The sequence below is a fragment of the Sceloporus undulatus genome, chromosome 6, assembly GCF_019175285.1.
Source record: "Sceloporus undulatus isolate JIND9_A2432 ecotype Alabama chromosome 6, SceUnd_v1.1, whole genome shotgun sequence".
NCBI lineage: Eukaryota > Metazoa > Chordata > Lepidosauria > Squamata > Phrynosomatidae > Sceloporus > Sceloporus undulatus.
This window is the reverse complement of record NC_056527.1, coordinates 106,382,599-106,399,278: the sequence shown is the minus strand read 5'-3', so window position 1 is coordinate 106,399,278 and position 16,680 is coordinate 106,382,599. Positions and strand designations below refer to the sequence as shown.

General features: G+C 42.3%; 2 protein-coding genes across 8 annotated transcripts in view; one reads left to right on the top strand and one right to left on the bottom strand.

Moving 5' to 3' along the window:
• Positions 1-1,036, bottom strand: part of SYNGR4 (synaptogyrin 4) — an 18,552-nt gene extending 17,516 nt beyond the window's left edge. The window contains exon 1 of one of the 4 annotated variants that reach the window (XM_042473001.1): positions 987-1,036. The gene's annotated coding sequence lies outside the window, so the exon portion shown is untranslated. Of the gene's footprint in view, positions 1-721; positions 899-986 lie in introns of those variants that run through there. The other 3 variants (XM_042472997.1, XM_042472996.1, XM_042472998.1) reach the window with 3 other exon arrangements.
• Positions 975-16,680, top strand: TMEM143 (transmembrane protein 143). 4 transcript variants are annotated; one of them, XM_042472992.1, is made up of 8 exons: positions 975-1,659; positions 2,401-2,596; positions 5,082-5,189; positions 6,125-6,319; positions 7,322-7,458; positions 9,137-9,416; positions 13,079-13,283; positions 13,398-16,680. In XM_042472992.1, exons 1-8 carry the CDS (start codon positions 1,589-1,591, stop codon positions 13,556-13,558), a joined length of 1,353 nt encoding a protein of 450 aa, XP_042328926.1. In that variant the 5' UTR covers positions 975-1,588; the 3' UTR covers positions 13,559-16,680. The 4 variants fall into 4 exon arrangements, with proteins under 4 accessions (XP_042328926.1, XP_042328928.1, XP_042328927.1 ...); XM_042472994.1 differs by having other exon boundaries at positions 975-1,681; XM_042472993.1 differs by having other exon boundaries at positions 975-1,793.

Sequence of the window (16,680 nt, the reverse complement as noted above, 5' to 3'; positions counted from 1 at the left end):
TAGCTGCCGCATCACACTGTTCACTCATGTTCAAGTTGTGGTCTACTTGGACTCCTAGATCCCTTTCACACGTAGTTTCATTCAGCCAGGTGTCACCCATCCTATATCTGTGCATTTTATTTTTCCGCCCTAAGTGCAATACCTTACATTTCTCTGTGTTGAATTTCATTTTGTTAGCTTTGGCCCAGCTTTCTAGTCTATTCAGGTCATTTTGAATCTTGATCCTGTCCTCTGGGGTATTAGCTATTCCCCCTAATTTGGTATCATCTGCAAATTTGATAAGTATGAGACCACTTTAACTGCCCCAGCTCAGTGGATCCTGGGAATTGTATTTTATTGTGGTACCAGAGCTCTCGTGACAGAGAAGGCTCAATGTTTCACAAAACTACAGTTCCCAGGATTCTCTAGCCTTGAGCCAGGGCTGTTAAAGCAGCCTCAAAGTGGATTATTTTCTGCACTGTTTTTGGACCTATGACTCTGGAGACCAGGTTTGAATCCCAGTTTAGTCATGTAATCCTATGGGTGACCTTGGGCAAGTCACACTCTCTGTCTCAGAGGATGGCAATGGCAGACCTCCTCTGAAGAAAGTTGCCAATAAAACCCCATGATAGGGACTTGAAGGCACACAACAACAAGCACAACTATAGGATAACACCATGGGGCTGAACTTTTGACACACATTCCCACTGGGAAATAGAGAAGCGAGTCTTTATAGTGTTACATTGTATATTCCTCTCAGTTTCTTCAGGATCTTTTCAAAAACACACCACCTTCTGCGGGAAGCGCGTATGTTTTTTTCCCGCCTTTTTCTCCTTTGTGGTGCGGAGGACGGAGGAAAAGAAAGAGCGCGCCTGAGAGAACTCGACGCCTGATTGGTTGGAAGCTGATGACGTCTATGTTTAGAACGTTGCCGGTCGCGACCGTTGGAAGTGACCGTTAAGACAGAGCGGGGAGGGAGGCAGGGGGAGGAAAGCGCGCGAGGATACCATAGATCTGCGCGTGCGCGACGGCGGCTGCCTCAGACAAAACGTGCCGCCTTTTCCCCCAGGCCATTTTAAGAAAGCTGGGGCTTTTGCGCATGCGCAGGTTTAATTAAAAAAAAAGGCTGGCGACGGCAGTGCTTTAAACATAGAGATAGTAAAAGTGTAGAGTGCCACAGATGAAGCTGGCATTTCAAAAATTTTAAATGATAAATCCGCTCAGAAAAAAGTTTCGATGCGAAAGTACCGTCGCGAGAGATGAGAACTCCAGGAATAATCTAGTTTGACCACCACTTAAAATGCTATGGAATTATGGGAACTGTAGTTTTGGTGAGGCACTTAGCCTCATCTGTCAGAGAGACGTCTGGTGTCACGTTAAACTACAAACCCCAGAAATTCCATTAAAATGGAGCCCTGGAAGTTAAAAGTGGTGTCAAACTGAATTATTATCCCTGCAGTGCGGACACACAGGCAGCCAGTGCCAGGAAAGCCTCAAATTATGTGACTTCTACGGGATTTATTTGACGGCCTAAACGAGCGACCAATGGCACGAGCATCCACGCAGTGACGTCACGGAGGGGAAGGCGGGACGAAGCTCACGGCAGCCAATGAGATTCGAGCGAGGAGAAAAGGGCGGAAGAGGGACGAAGGGGTTGCGCGCATGCGCGGGAAAGTCAATGTCAGGCATTTGCTGTTTTAAGGTTATCTCTTGTTGCTTTTTATATGAGGGTTTCTTCCTCCTTTCCTTGAATCGTGACGAAGGTGAATTTGGCCTTTCCCCCCCTTGGTCCCAAGAGGAAGAAGCCTTAGTCTGTAAGTTGGTGGGGGACTCACATAGGCTGCATCCACACTGGAGAAATAGCCCGGTTTGATAGCGCTTTAACTTTTTCTGGCGCAAGGCTATGGAATTCTGGGAGTTGGAGTTTGTTGTGGCCCCACAACAAACTCCAACTCCCAGAATTCCATAGCAAAGAGTCAGACAAAGAATTAAAGCGCTGCCAAACCGGATTATTTCTCCAATGTGGATGTCACATTGATGAGAGAGCAAGCTTATTTTCTGCTGCTCCAGAGAACAAGATCCGAAGCAATGGATCCAAGCTCCAGGAAAAGAGATTCCAGCTCAACCTTAGGAGGAACTTCCTGAGAGTAAGGGCTGTTTGACAGTGGAACACACTCCTTCCTCGGAGTGCAGTGGAGTCTCCTTCCTTAGAGGTCTTTAAGCAGAGGCTGGATGGCCATCTGTCAATGGGGATGCTTTGACTGAGAGTTCCTGCATGGCAGAATAAAGGGGTTGGACTGCATGGCCCTTGCGGTCTTTTCCAACTCTACGATTCAGTTATTAAAAGAGCTTTTGCCAAGGAAGCCAAACATGCCTTCAGACACTGCTGTTTTCTGACTGTTGACCTTTGGACTTTCCTAGGATGCTTTGTCTGGCTCGGTTGGCCCTCAGGGCTGGGGTTATAGGTCTGCCGTCCCGCGGGAAGGCCTCCCTAGCCGCCAGGATGGTGAAATACCGGAAGATGCGTAAACCGACGGAGCCGAAAGACTGGGCGGTGGATTATCGGGAGCGATACATCCCCTTGTCCAAGGACCAAATGGTCGATGCTCTAGTGAAGGTATAAACTTGGTAAAGTCTAAAAACGTGTGAACATGTTGCAGAAGTGCACTTGTCCCTCCGTATTCACTAGGGTTAGGGCACAAGACCCCTGTGAAGATGGGAAAACTGCAAATGACAAAAACACCATGTTTTTACCGGAGAGGACACCTCTCTAGAAATCTCTTTCAGTTCTAATTGTAGTTAAAGTTGCCCATAGAGTTGCACTGGAGGACCTAGAGATTCCTAGAGAGGACATATTAATCAAAGCCGTAAACATCAAAGCCGCAAACATAATGGAATGAGTGTACCATACTGAGACATCTCTCAGGACCAAAACACACTGCAGAAATAACCCAGTTTGAGACCGCTTTAACAGCCCTAGCTGTTAGTGAATCCTGGGAACTGTAGTTTATTGTGGCACCAGAGCTCTCTGACAGAAGGTTAAATGTCTTACAAAACTACAGTTCCCAGAATTCCCTAGCACTGATCCAGGGCAGTTACGGTGGTCTCAAACAGGATTATTTCTGCAGTGTGTTTTGGACCCCCTCTCTTAGCTTTTGCTTAATTTACTGGCCTTTAAAGTTGCAAAAATACACTTGAAAGTCTTGACCAAGCAACTGAGGTTTTGGAAGGAGGGAACTAAAGTGAAAAAATTTCCAGCAGTCAGGAAATATTGCTGCTTTCCAAAGTTAGCACAAATTGAACTTGTGGCAAGAAGTAAATGAGAATATGCCGGTTTTCGTACTCTATATTTGATTCAGATGCAAACCCAGAATCTATGTTACTTTGGTGCAGAAGGTATTTTAGCTGATCTTCACTGTCTTGGGTGCATCTCCTTCCTTATGCATCAAAAGCATCTCCATCCTGTGATGCATCCACACTACAGAAATAATCCAGTTTGACACCACTTTAATTGCCATGGTCCAGTGCTTTGGAATTCTGAGAGTTATAGTTTGTTGTGGCACTCTGACAGAGAAGGCTAAATACAGTACCATATATACTCAACTATAAGTCAACCTCATGTATAAGTCGAAGGCAGGTTTTGGGTGCAAAATTATGGATTTTGTTATGACTCTTGGATAAGTCGAGGGTAAAGTTTAGGGACATTCAACAAAGGATTTAAATGATGAAGCAAAGGAAAACAATGCCAAAGAACCTACAAAATTTTGGCAGGCAAAACTGTTTTGGCTCAGACTAAAGGCTGGATAGAAGAGAGAGTAGAGGGAGGTCACTGCTTCTAGAACAGATTGTACTCTTGCTTTTCACCATGAGATGGTTCTTGTAATAAGAGTTAAAGTACAGTATTTACATTGACCCACGGATAAGTCGACCTAAATTTTTGGGGTCAATCTTTTGACTAAAATTTCTAGACTTATACATGACTATATTCAGTAAGTGTCTCATAAAACTACAGTTCCCAAAATGCCATAGCATTGAGCCATGTTAGTTGAAGTGATGTCAAACTGGATTATTTCCTCAGTGTAGATGCAACACTTTCCTTCTGTAGGCAAGTTAAAACATTCCTCAACTGTTGGGCATTTAGAAAAAGGGTGTGATTTCAATGGTATGCTGTTTTGTGGTGCATGTGTGTATATTTAGTCAACTTTAAGGCTTTTAACTTCATAAGTGGTTTAATTGTCTTTTGAATAACTTTTATATTTGTCTTTTATTGAAACTGTTATATAGTGTTTAATCTGTATTCTTTTTAAATATGTTTTAATCCATCTGGAGCCTCATTATTCTCAGAAAAACAGGATATAAATGAATAAAATAACATATTTTAAAACAATTCATTGAAGAGCAAGTGGGATTGCAAAAAACAATAATTCAGTCTCTGTCCAATTGGGCATAAATAAAATGCTGTTTCAAACTGATGGGGAGACTAGGAGAAGAATTATATCCATTTATTTTATTAAATGGTCATCTTCCCTTTCTGCTTAAAACAATACTCAAGGCAGCTAACAGTAAAATTCAGTAAAATCAAACAGAATTGTTTTAATATATTAAAGCATAATTTAATTCAAAATGTAGCTGTTTTTAATGCTCCTTTTCAAATACTTTGTAACTCAATATAGATGATAAATGCCTGCCTGAATAAAATATCTCTGTGCTGAGGAGGCCAACCTGTCTTCTCTTGGCAGGGAGTTCCATGGCCTGGGACCAGACAACCAAGTAAGCCTTCTTTCACATCCCTGCTCAGTGTGCTTCTGAGGTCAATAGGAATGAGAAAAGGGCTTCTTCCTAAGATTTTAAGACCAAACAAGCTTCTAAATGAGATTCTTTTTTAAATGTAAAGTAACATTTATATGCTTCTTAATAAAATCTGTTGTTTTTGCACAAGTACTGGGAAAGGCTATCAAAGATAGTAACATCTCAGAACCAAGCAAGGCATCCCTTTACATAAGCAAGTGCCATTCAATATGACACATAGAATTTTCCTCTATAAAACTGACTTCTGACCACTTTTGGTCTCAGAGGGCTTTTTTCTCCTACCCCCCCCCCAGGAATTCCACTCCTCAAGCCTTACGGATCGAGAATCGTTCCTGGCGTTTGTCTCTCACGTGGATTCCTCTCTTCTACGCCATTACCACTCTATACGAGAGCAGTTAACGGTAATAACAAGCACCAGGACTGGTATTGTTTCTAAATGAATTATTCATGTATATGTAAAAAGGGGGAATCAGTTTGTGCTGGAACTTAGAAAGGAATGCTGTGATTTGCATTAAATAACCATGTGTACACCAGTGACCCATCATCTAAGCACTGCACCAGTCCTGGCTCAAGCTAAAGGTTTTCGGTGCTTGCATTGTTGCTAAATGCCTTCAAGTAAGCGCCAGTATCACAGACAGACTGGATGGCCATCTGTCAGGGATGCTTTGATTGTGATTTCCTGCATGGCAGGGGGTTGGAGTGGATGGCCCGTGTGGTCTCTTCCAACTCTATGATTCTATGACTTTTCTTGGCAAGATCATTGAGAGGAGATTTGCTGTTGCCTTTTTCTATGGCTGGGAGCATATGACTTGCTCAAGGTTACCCAATGGGTTTCCATGGTTGAGTAGGGATTTTAACCCTGGTCTGCTGGAGTCCTAGTTCAATACTCAAATGGCTACACCACAGTGGTAAATAATGTACTAGCCCATCTTTTCAAACTATGCTGTTAGAGTAGGCTAGTGGATGGAGACTGGACTTCTACAAAATGGGCTGGCAGAGGACATATGGATCACTGTGCCCATCTTCTGCTACTTTATTTGGTGTCCATTTTGGTAATAAAAGAACAAGAAAATGCACTGCTTTCCTCTGTAACCAGCAGAGAAACTCATCAGGATCAGAGAGAAGACATAGAGCAATCCATGAGCCATTCTTTCTAAGCATTCTAGAAGAAAGGAGTTTTCTACAACCACCATGGGAGACTAATAGCCAACTAGAATGGGGTGATCTCTCCCTCTTGTATAGAATTCCTTTTCACCAATGCGAGCAGGCAAATGATAAACATGATGCTACATTAATACTAATCTTTGCACTGATGTTTATTTTTCCCAATTCGCAGGTTCTGTATACACCTATTAATCCTGACCGGGACACCCTGCACGAGTTCTCTTTGACAGATGCTGAACGGTTAGCAACAGAACAGAAGGTCTTGGCTAAGATGGAACCTCTGCTGGACCAGGCCAACTTTAACAGCTTGTCAGATGAAACACTGGCCTATGCCCTTGTGGTTCACCACCCTCAGGATATGGTCCAGGTGTGGCCTGTGTTGGGCAGGATTGACCTCATGGATTTCATAGGGTTTTGTTAGACAAAGAGTACTCCAAGGTGACTGTGCCAGTTACTTCCTCTGAAATGTAGCTTACAGCACCTGGTATTTTACACCCCAAAATAAATATGGGCAGAGCTAAACCAAAGACCTTCATGTTTACTAGAATCTGTGATAAACAGCACAGCTCTGAAATAATAACAGCTGTGTGCATACATTAACATTTTGAGGTGTCAGACAACATAGCCATTAGATTTGCTTTAGAAAAGTAGTTCAGTAATCTGTCCTTGCAGTGGGCAGTCAGATACCTGTGTGAAACCCTCATGCATAGGTTCAGTAGACCAACCCCATACTTGTCGTACCGAAAGACATAATGCTTCTAATACTGAAAGTAATATACAGCCATCACAACCAGCAGTCATCTAATCCTCTATAAATTTGTCTCTAAGAACATACCATTGTCCAAAGTGCCCACCATGCTACATTGGTCTGCAGCTTGCTTTATTTTTCTATATGACACTGGGTTTTGTTCTTGCAATTTGTTTCCCTGCTATTTTTATGCCTAAAATTTCTGCTATTTTTTTCTAGTCGTTAATATTGATTTTTTAAAACTTTTATGTGAAAGAAATTAACCTAAAAAATAAATGAACCCGAAAAAAGGAACATTCATAGTAGGCCTGGGACACCTCTTGTAGTGATGAAAATAGTTTCTCTTTCACACTGCACAATTGCAGCACTTTGATATCACTAACTGCGGTGACTGTATTCTATGGAATTCTGAGATCTGTAGTTTGAGGAGGCAGTACAGCTCTGTGACTGCGAATTTGAAATATCTGGCAGACCTAAAATCCAAGTATTCCATAGGAAAGACCCATGCCCATTAAAGTGTTGTCAGGGTGCTTCAATTGTGTGGTGCGAAAGGGACTGCCAAGTACCCTTGTTTCTAACAGCAATTGTATTTTTATGCCAGGCCTGACTTCCTTTCTGCAGGTGACAGTGAATTTGGATCAGTATGAATACATGAAATTCTGGGCTCTTGGCCAACGGACAGGTCCTCTGCGTGTGTTAACAACCATTCCTACCCCAAAGAGAGGATTCTTTGGCACAACTCGGATTCCAGCAGACAGGCAAGAAAAATGATCTTCCTGTTGTCTTTTGCAACCCTGAGATCTTTGTGGGGGTAGCTAATCTGATGTCCATACTCTAGTCTATAGATTTCTGTTTGAAAGCAGCACTGAGACTGAATTTCTCTGTTGTGAGAATCTACCCTGTGAGAATGATCACCATTCCTCAGTACTGTCCTGGCATGTTTTGGTCACTTTTTGGAAACTTGGATTCAACCTATTTCACACAGGAGCCAGACTGCAGGTTGGGCCAGGGCAGGCAGACAGGCAGCAGCCCAGGGTCTAGGGCAGCCACATGCATAAAACCTAGTACTTGTTGTTTATATATTTAACTACTTCAACAGGATATAAATTTGTGTAGCATGGTAGGGAGGAAAGTTTTTTTAAAATCAAACATCTCAGTACCATGAGGATGTGGCCAAGTAGCAGGAGCCAAAGCCAATGAAGGTTTAAGAACACAGGCAGGCAGATGAAAAGCAAAGTCAGAAAAAAAAATTCAAAAGTGCTTGCAAGATTTCATGGTACACAGTAGCCTAGGAGCAAGTAAATATAGTCACAGTCCAATCTCCTGTACATGGCTTTCAGCAGCTCAGACTAAATTGAGTGTCCAGCAACTCCTCTAATTGATTCTTTTAAGCAGAAGCTTCAAGAGTCCCACCCAGGACCCAACTGCAGTGTATTACAAGCTTCTAGAAAGTCTTCCTTGTGAGGAGTTCCCACATATGAAGACACTGTTATTCATGAAAAGTTCTCTACTCCTTATGAGTACTGCAACTAGACTCTTCTGGGCTGAAGGTTCTGTTCTGCCTCTTTAGGCACTGATGCTAAAATCAGCTTGGGAACATCTCTCCCTTCTGGAAGGGGTGTACCCTCACTTCTCTCCCCTGAGGGCCCAAGCTTCTTGATCCTTGCTTAAGGAGTTCTTTGGGATCACTGTTCCTGGGCCCTGGGTCTTTTTCTGAAGGATACATCTTCAGCATTGGGCATAACAGGCTTTCTCTCTGCCATGAACTACCTGGAACTCACTGACTTGTGCAAATGAAAAGCAGAATAAAAATTTTCATATAAATAAATGCTAGTGGTAGCTTTCCTGATCCTTTTTAACCTCTTTTAAATCCATCTTAGGTTGGTGCCCATTGCCATATAATGAAGAAACAAATTTTACAGTTTAGTGAGTGGCAGTCGATCTCCAGTGTTCCTGCCAGAGATCTTTCCTACTACATTTTACCTCACCTCTTTCTTACCAGACATGCAAGGGACTTTTATCCTTCTACATGCAAAGCATGTGCTTTCCCACTGATCTGCAGTCCTCTGCCATGCCTTGTATATTGCATTGGTGTGGCTTGTAGCTAAATCACTGAACATTGTATAGCAGCAGCTGTTCATGAGATTGTGGGGATTTTTGAGATAATGTACATGAAATACTTTAGAAGCTGGGGATTGCACTTTCTGAATACTAAATAAAACTTCATAAAACTTAGGATTTCTCTGTAGAAACCTTTGGATTACTTGCTCTCAAGGACAAAAATAAATTCTGCTTCTTAGAACTGGAACCTTTTGATAAGAGATCAGTTTCTTATTGCAGAATTTGGGATGCTTAACATGAAGGGATTCTTGTTAAGAAATACCCTTTTCATGTATTGTTGATGTTCTGATGTTCCTACCTTCTTTCCCCATCCAGGCGCTACTTCAAACGGGTGATAGTGGCTGCTCGGATTAAGAACGCCCACTTGATGCTGAAATGCTTTAAGGACATTCCCCTGGAAGGCCTGGAGCAGCTGTTACCAGCTGTCAAAGTTCGCACCTCCATCTTCTACAGGGCCCTTCTCAACACCATGCTCATAGTGAGCGGCTTAGCAGTCTTTGTCAACGTAGGGATGGTGATCCTTTCTGATTTAAAAATCGGCACGACCACACTGCTGATTTTCTTTGCTGCTTTAATGGCCTTTCGTGCTTGGAAGGTATGTATATCCTATAAATAGAGCATAGCAAAGTTAGTTTATTTGGTTTACAACTCAGAGTATTTTCCAATCAGCCTGACCAGTGGCCACAAAGGATGATGAATTTGGAGATCATGCTACGTTAGTTGTAGTTCCCCAAAAATTGATTTTCCCAACCTCTGTCCAATGCCACCTTTTCCAGAAAAACTGTAGCTTTTACCAAGGCCTTGTAGCAGAATCATCTTATCTCTAAAACTGATTCCCAACCGAATCATGAATGGAAACATGACTGCACTCTTCAGAGCTGTGATGAGCAACACTGAAGGCTCAAGTCAATTTTCTTTCTTCAAATTCCCCTACAGATATTACCGCTTCCAGAGAGCAACCCAAAAACGTTTTCCTGAAAAATAGAAAACAGAAGTTTTTTGAAGAAGATATCTATTTTTAGAGGACTGTGGGTCCCCTGTACAGTACTTGGCTCAGTGCCAAAGTCAGTATTCCTGAAGCAATCTCTAGGAGTAAATAAACAAATAAAGGAGATTCCCCCCCCCTCCTCAGGTGTTTCTAAAATGGCCTGCTATGCTGCACATAGCCTGTCCTTTACTTGAGATATGTCAGAAGTAGGCCTTTGTTCCCAACAGCCTGCAGCAGTGCAGAAGTCTGATATATAATCTCAGCTAGCATGAGGGTTTCCTTTAAGCATCCGGTTGGCCATTTTTGTGGAAAGACTTACTTAGACTGACCATTAGTATAAAACAGCAAGGTCCATTTTAAGTTTCTCTCACATTACCAGAGGCAGAACTAGCCCTCTATAAGCTTGTGTGAATCCACCATTTCATGTTATAAAACAGATGAGGTTGTGAATGATGGATCCAGGCTGGCACCACTGACCAAGGGACTGTTTTATGTTCCTAAATTAACAGCAAGTGTATTCGCTAAAACCAAACTGAGAACCAGTAATCCCACACTTCAAATCTCAGCTCTTCTTTGAACTTGACTCATTAGTTGGCTATCATCTCTCATCTTCAGTCTTCTCCCAGGTTAATCAGTACAGAACTGTAGTATATATTATTGAGATAAGTGTACATGAAACACTTGGGGACATTGACATAAACTCTGTATAAATAGGATGGAATAAAATGCAGACTACATAGAAAGGACTCTGTGGACAGGCAATAATGCATTTCAAATGTAACAGCAATCATGATTAGGCAACTGTATCAATAAGACTGTACAGCTTGCATCAAACCATAGCTTCCCAGTTGGACATAATGAGGAAACTGGTTTAAAACAAACCAGAGGTAATACCAGAGTGTACTAAGCCCCAGGCTCAGTCACATAGTATCAAACAGTGATTTGATGTTGCATCTGTGCTAAGTCTTTCTTTGTCATATAATATTTTAAATACAGTTTATAGAACTTGCTTCTCACAAATATGATGTAATTTAACAAGTAAATAATTTGCAATCCACTTCTTAATTAGCAGTAGAGTTCCTTAGCATTAGGACAGGATTGCTCAATATTTTTTGAATCCAGAGGTTACTTATGATGCTGACTTTGGGGTTACACATAGGCGCATGCAGACATCTCAGTGATTTTCTTTTCTCACTGGGAAATAGTGGAGTTTCCTACACACTCCCTGATGGTAATTTCCCCATCACCCCCAGTGAACCTGATATAGATTGCATACTCTTGAACACTTCACATAAGAAAACTAAGGCATATGTGGCCAAACAACATCAGAATGTATTCAAGATGGCAAAATTTATTAATGAAGAAAAAATACACAAGCTTGAAAAGGCTGCAGCTGTTTGCTTTTTCCTGAGCCTACTGGGAAGAGCCAGATTCTGCTCTCCTCTTTTCTCTCTCTGCTCAATCAGTTGCATGCAAAGTATGTTTGTTCTTTGACCTCAGCTTGCAGCAGTTTCAGTAAGCTATGAACAAAGAGGGAAAGTGGAAGGAGAGAGAAACTGGAGCATTTTTAAAGCAGGTGAAAAAACTGTGGGAGATGGCAGAAGTTTAACTATGATTGTACCCATCAAATTGGGACAGTTCTATGGTATGAGATTGCTCTTTTATCACTGGTAGCAGCAGCAGGGAAGGTGCAGTCTATAGAAAAGTGGATGATCTGGCAGTGGAATTTGGCATTGGGAAATGAAGGCACCCATGAGAGGCATCATTTAAAGCCTTAGGGGAGCTGAAGGTTGTGCACCCCACAACTATGGTCTTTAAAAAAATGGTTTATTTATGCATGCCTCTATCATCTTTCTGAATCAGAACTCAAATCATTAAAGGTAGCAAGACCTAATGTTCACCATTAGGGGAGGGAGATAATTTTGTTTTGTTCACATTTTGGTTAGATTGTTGCAGACCGGCACTTCCCAAATCAGTATGCAAACTGGAATTAGTTATCCTTCAGTTATTGTACTTCTCAGTGGTGTTTTCTGAATAAAAAAATGTCTGCAGAGATGCACACATTGAGAAAGTGTGCATGCAAAAAATGAATGCATGTGCAACGAAATCTTACAAAGCAGAATCCTGTTTAAAATCTGCTTCCCAAAAGTGTATATTGGGGAAATGTATAATGCATTTTCATGTAGACTTCTTTTAAAAGTTGGAGACTGGTGCAGGAAGAACAAAGTTAAATTGGGAAACTGCAATGAACAGATTTTTCCATTCCTAGCTTTAGTTGCTCGCCTATAATGTATTTTACTCCCACCCCACAATGTGTTTTTTGCAATAACAAGCATTGTTTCCTTCTTTTTCTCATATTGATGGGCACTTTGCCAGGAAATAATGAAAAGCGCATAATAAGCACAAAGTTGAAGGCCGATGCCGGAAGGACAAAAAGTGAGGAATGGCAATAGACAATTGTGATAGAATCATAGACTTGAAAGGTTATGCAAGGGCCATCTTGTTCAGCTCTCTGCCATGCAGAATCTATAGCTAAGCACTCCCAAAAGATAGCTATCCAGTCTCTCAATGTCTTTTTCCAGCCATATCCATCCCCCCCACCCTATCAGCGATGGGCATTTCACTAGAAAATTATAAACAGCATGTGCTGCCACTATTGCTCTGACACAAATGCATTCATGTATCATATCTATATTCCAGCCTTAGCTGTGAATTTAAGAGGGGGAGCTGCATGTCCCAGAGGAGAGGATCAAAATTCAAAATGATCTTAATAGATTAGAAAGCTGGGCCAAAATGAATTTCAACAGGGTATTGTGCTACAGGGTACAATACTGCACTTAGGCAGAAAAATGAAATACTTAGGATGAGGGACACCTGACTTAACAAGACTACATGTGAAAGGAATCTAGAAGTCTTTGTAAACCACAAGTTGAACATGAGTCAACAGTGATGCCAATGTGATTCTAGGCTGCATCAGTAGAAGATTCCACCTCGTCATTAGGAGGAACTTTCTGACAGTAAGAGCTGTTCAACAGTGGAACACACACTCCTTTGGAATGTGTTGGAGTTTTCTTCTTTGGAAGTCTTTAAACAGAGGCTGCTTTGATTCTGTGTTCCTACATGGCAGGAGGTTGAACTGGATGGCCCTTGTTGTCTCTTCCAACTCTAATTTTATGATATCTCCTGGGTAAGCTCTCCCATTCCAGGAGACCTGACTTTCTGAGTAATGGGAGATTCTTGCACCTACTTCCACGTTTTTGTCCCCCAAGGTCTTTGGCCAACGCCGAAACATTCACTCCCTTGAGCTGGTGCATATGTTGTACTACCGCAGCACATCCAACAATTCCGAGCTTCTCGATGCCCTTACTCTGCGTGCTCAGGAAGAGCATGCCAAGGAAGCAATCTTGGCACACAGTTTTCTCCTCCAGCTGCAGAGACAGCAGCAGCATCCAAGCCCTCTGCTGGTCAATCCAGGTATGGTCTAGCCTTGGTCCTTTGGGATGGGATTGAGGCTGAAAACTAAGCCATCTCTGGAAATCGCTGAAGTTCAGTGAAGTTTTTGTCACCTTTCTTTCTGTCTCTCCCTAGACTCGAAAACCATTCAATGGCTGAAGCAAGAGGTTCAGGCTTGGCTACACCTCCGCTCTGGACTGGACGTAACCTTCGGTGCTGAACGTGCCTGCAAACATCTTAGGGAACTGGGAGTTGGGAGTACAGGTCCTCCTACAGCTAAACCCCACCCTGTGTGATGGGGTAGGAAGCCCCTATGATCATTCTAGCCAGCACTTTGGTTTCTGGGTGGTCAGGGTCCTGGCATATTCCCTAATTCTGAGTAGACAAGTTCAGATGGCATGAGCATAAGAAGACTTGTTTTTGCAGGGGATTATTGGAGTGTGCCCAGGAGCACAGTTGTTGATGCTGAACGGATAACCCAGAAACCCCAGGATTTCTCCTACTGGGTGGTAGTTGTCTGGATGCACATCACCCTCAAGAAATTATCTTGTGAAACACAAGTGTGTAACTCTCTGAGCCATATTACACCTTAGTCTTAACTGTTTGGGCAAGTTTGTGTGTTAGGGGAGGAGGAAAACTTGCTTTTAAAATTTCCCATCTTGTCTCAAAGCACGTATACTGCAGTTACGGCTTTTTAGCTGCTTTTTTTCTTTCTCTGAGGAATAAGGGATAAGAGTGTTTTAAAGGACTGTTTATGTTTGAACAGAGGCTGGCATGAAGCGATGAATCTCTTGCATTTAGGGCAAGATGGGTTTTCTTAATATCTTTTGCTTTCCTGCTGGGTTCTTTTTTTAAAAAAAAAGTTTTAAATTATTCTATAGCACTTTGAAATATGCAACTTGCACTTGTGTCGACTTTGGAGAGCATGCTGCATGCTGGGCTCTTGTTTTGCCTGCTTAATACAGGTCACAAGAACTGAAAACACTGCAGTAAGCTCAGGCAGTGGTCTAGTGTCTTAGGAAAAGACACTGCACATGTTCAGAGGCACCTTTCTGTGTTATCTGCTGTTGTAAGGCTTGGACCCCACATTGAGAACACATTGTAGGGCTTGTCACAGACTTAATGGATAAATAGAGGCTTAAATCTAGGAGGTCTGATTTGAAGTCCTAATACTCTATCCCACTGGACTATGTTGTTGCTCATAGTGATTTGGAACCAGCAGTCCAGAAGTTTTCTTAGGTATGACGAGAATGTCAGGAATGCCCATTGATTAGATTTGAAACTGAGACAGTTCTCATCCTGCTAGTTATGTACTCTAAAGTCTTATTCTGCTCCCATAGATGGGACCTTTCACCTTGATGTCTTAATGCATGCATGGAGAAATGCATGTGCATGTATGTACTTGGAAAACTAGTCCTTTTCCCTGAAGAATGTACTTTTAACTGTGTAAGCAGATGTAAAGTTAATTGTTGGCTGTACTGAGGCCTCTTCTCTTCCTAGTCATTCTCCTGAGCGCTTCTGTACTTTAAGGGGAGTTTTATCCAAGAGGCACATGGGCCAAGTGTGTATTTTTACCCTCACAGAGCAGGGTAAGATGCAGCACTTACCAAAAGTCTCCATGACATGTCACCACAGGGCAGCCTCTACTATAGAATTGAATGCAATGAAAAAATGAATGAGATGGTTGCTGTTTCTGCTCTGGTCAGTCTGTTGTAAGATCCAAAAGTAACAATAGATAGTGTTTCTGCAACCTTTCAGTTACAGTACTAACCTGTTCATTATGGATTCCTCTGCTCCTAATAGACCTGTATTACTTTCTGCAGATATTTGCTGTAAAAAGGCAGAATAGGGCTTCCATCTTGTGACTTTCTATACATGGATGTGGAAAGACATGAATCCTACAAGAATGGGGATCAACCTGGCTTTAAGCCTGAGGCAGTCACCACTAAAGTGAATGCAGAGTCTTGAATCAGAGCAGATTCTTTTTTCCCCCATTCAGGATGGAATTAGTTATGGCTTGGGAGGAGGTGCATGAAAGCCTACTGTATCTTCAGTGCAATAAAAGTATCCCACCACCACCACAAGCTTTTATCTACTTATTTTGGCCCATTTTCCATTTGCTTGGTCCAACAGCGGGGGTAAGAAACAGGGCCCTATGAATTTTGTTAGATTCCAGTTCCCATCAAACCCTAACAGTATGGCCATTTGTCAGGGATGCTGGGATCTCTAGTGCATCAGAATCTGGAGGGCTCTAAGTTTGCCCTCCTATGTCTGTGATGCCTTCATGGAATTATAGCTAAATAAACCATAAAGGATAGCAATGAGTTTTTCTGGTAAGACACTGGCTGACAAAACAGTGAGTCAGAATCTCTGTCTCTTCCCCACCCACACCCTCAATGTAACTAGGGCCTTGCTCTGCCACCAAAACCAGTGCACCCCTATACCTTCCTGTCATTAAATGTAGAGCTTTTTCTGTGGGAGGACACTTTTTGAATGCTGATACCCAGCATCCACCAGTATAGCTATTGGTCATTCTTCCTCTGGGATGTTACAGGCTGTAATCTAAAATGACTTTTTCAAGCTGTGCTTTTGAGTTACCAGTAGACAGATCAGTTGCCCTCCATGAACTCTCTCTGTTTTATTTATGGCATTGTTATACCAGAGTTGGGCAGCTGACTGAGGAAGGTTATTCTGAAAGCAATATTAAAACGCTAACGAAACTCCTGGTTTTCTGTGACTCCTCATAATTTTGTGTTTCACTTACAGTGGCATCGCATGAGTTTTACTCAGTCCCCAACTCAGTTTTTTCCTCCCAGTTGCTTCTGTTTTAGTTAGACCTATGTATGAATCCTCACAAGGACAGACAGGAATATATGGAAGCTGAGGTACTCCTGGTTCTTGTGGAGTGGGGGGAATGGAACATGTCATTTTAGGCCATGATCATTGCCACATATATTCTGCTTGTGTTCCTGTTGCCTTTTGTTATCATGGGCAGCCAGAAGGTTTGCCTTACAGTTGCCCAGACTGTTATGGGTAGCCAGAAGATTTGCCCTTACAATTGTCCAGACTAACAGTTGACACCATAATCAAGTGGTTAGTGGGGAGATTATTTACCACCTTTAACAATGTTGTTCTTTGCTTTCATGAAATATCTAATTGCAGCCAACTGAGCAGTGGGACAGTCATGGTGTATACATCACTTTCACGGTGAGATAAATTGTCCAAGAGGACAGGGCTCTTGTGCCTTTAAGCACTTTGTGGAAGAGGGGGTTCAGCAGGCATAGCTTGCATGGGAGAGCCAGCGTGGTGCAGTGGCTTGAGTGTTGGGACTATGACCCTGGAGAGCAGGGTTCAAATCCTGGCTCAGCCATAGAAACCCACTGGGGGACCTTGGGCAAGTCACACTCTCAGCTATAGG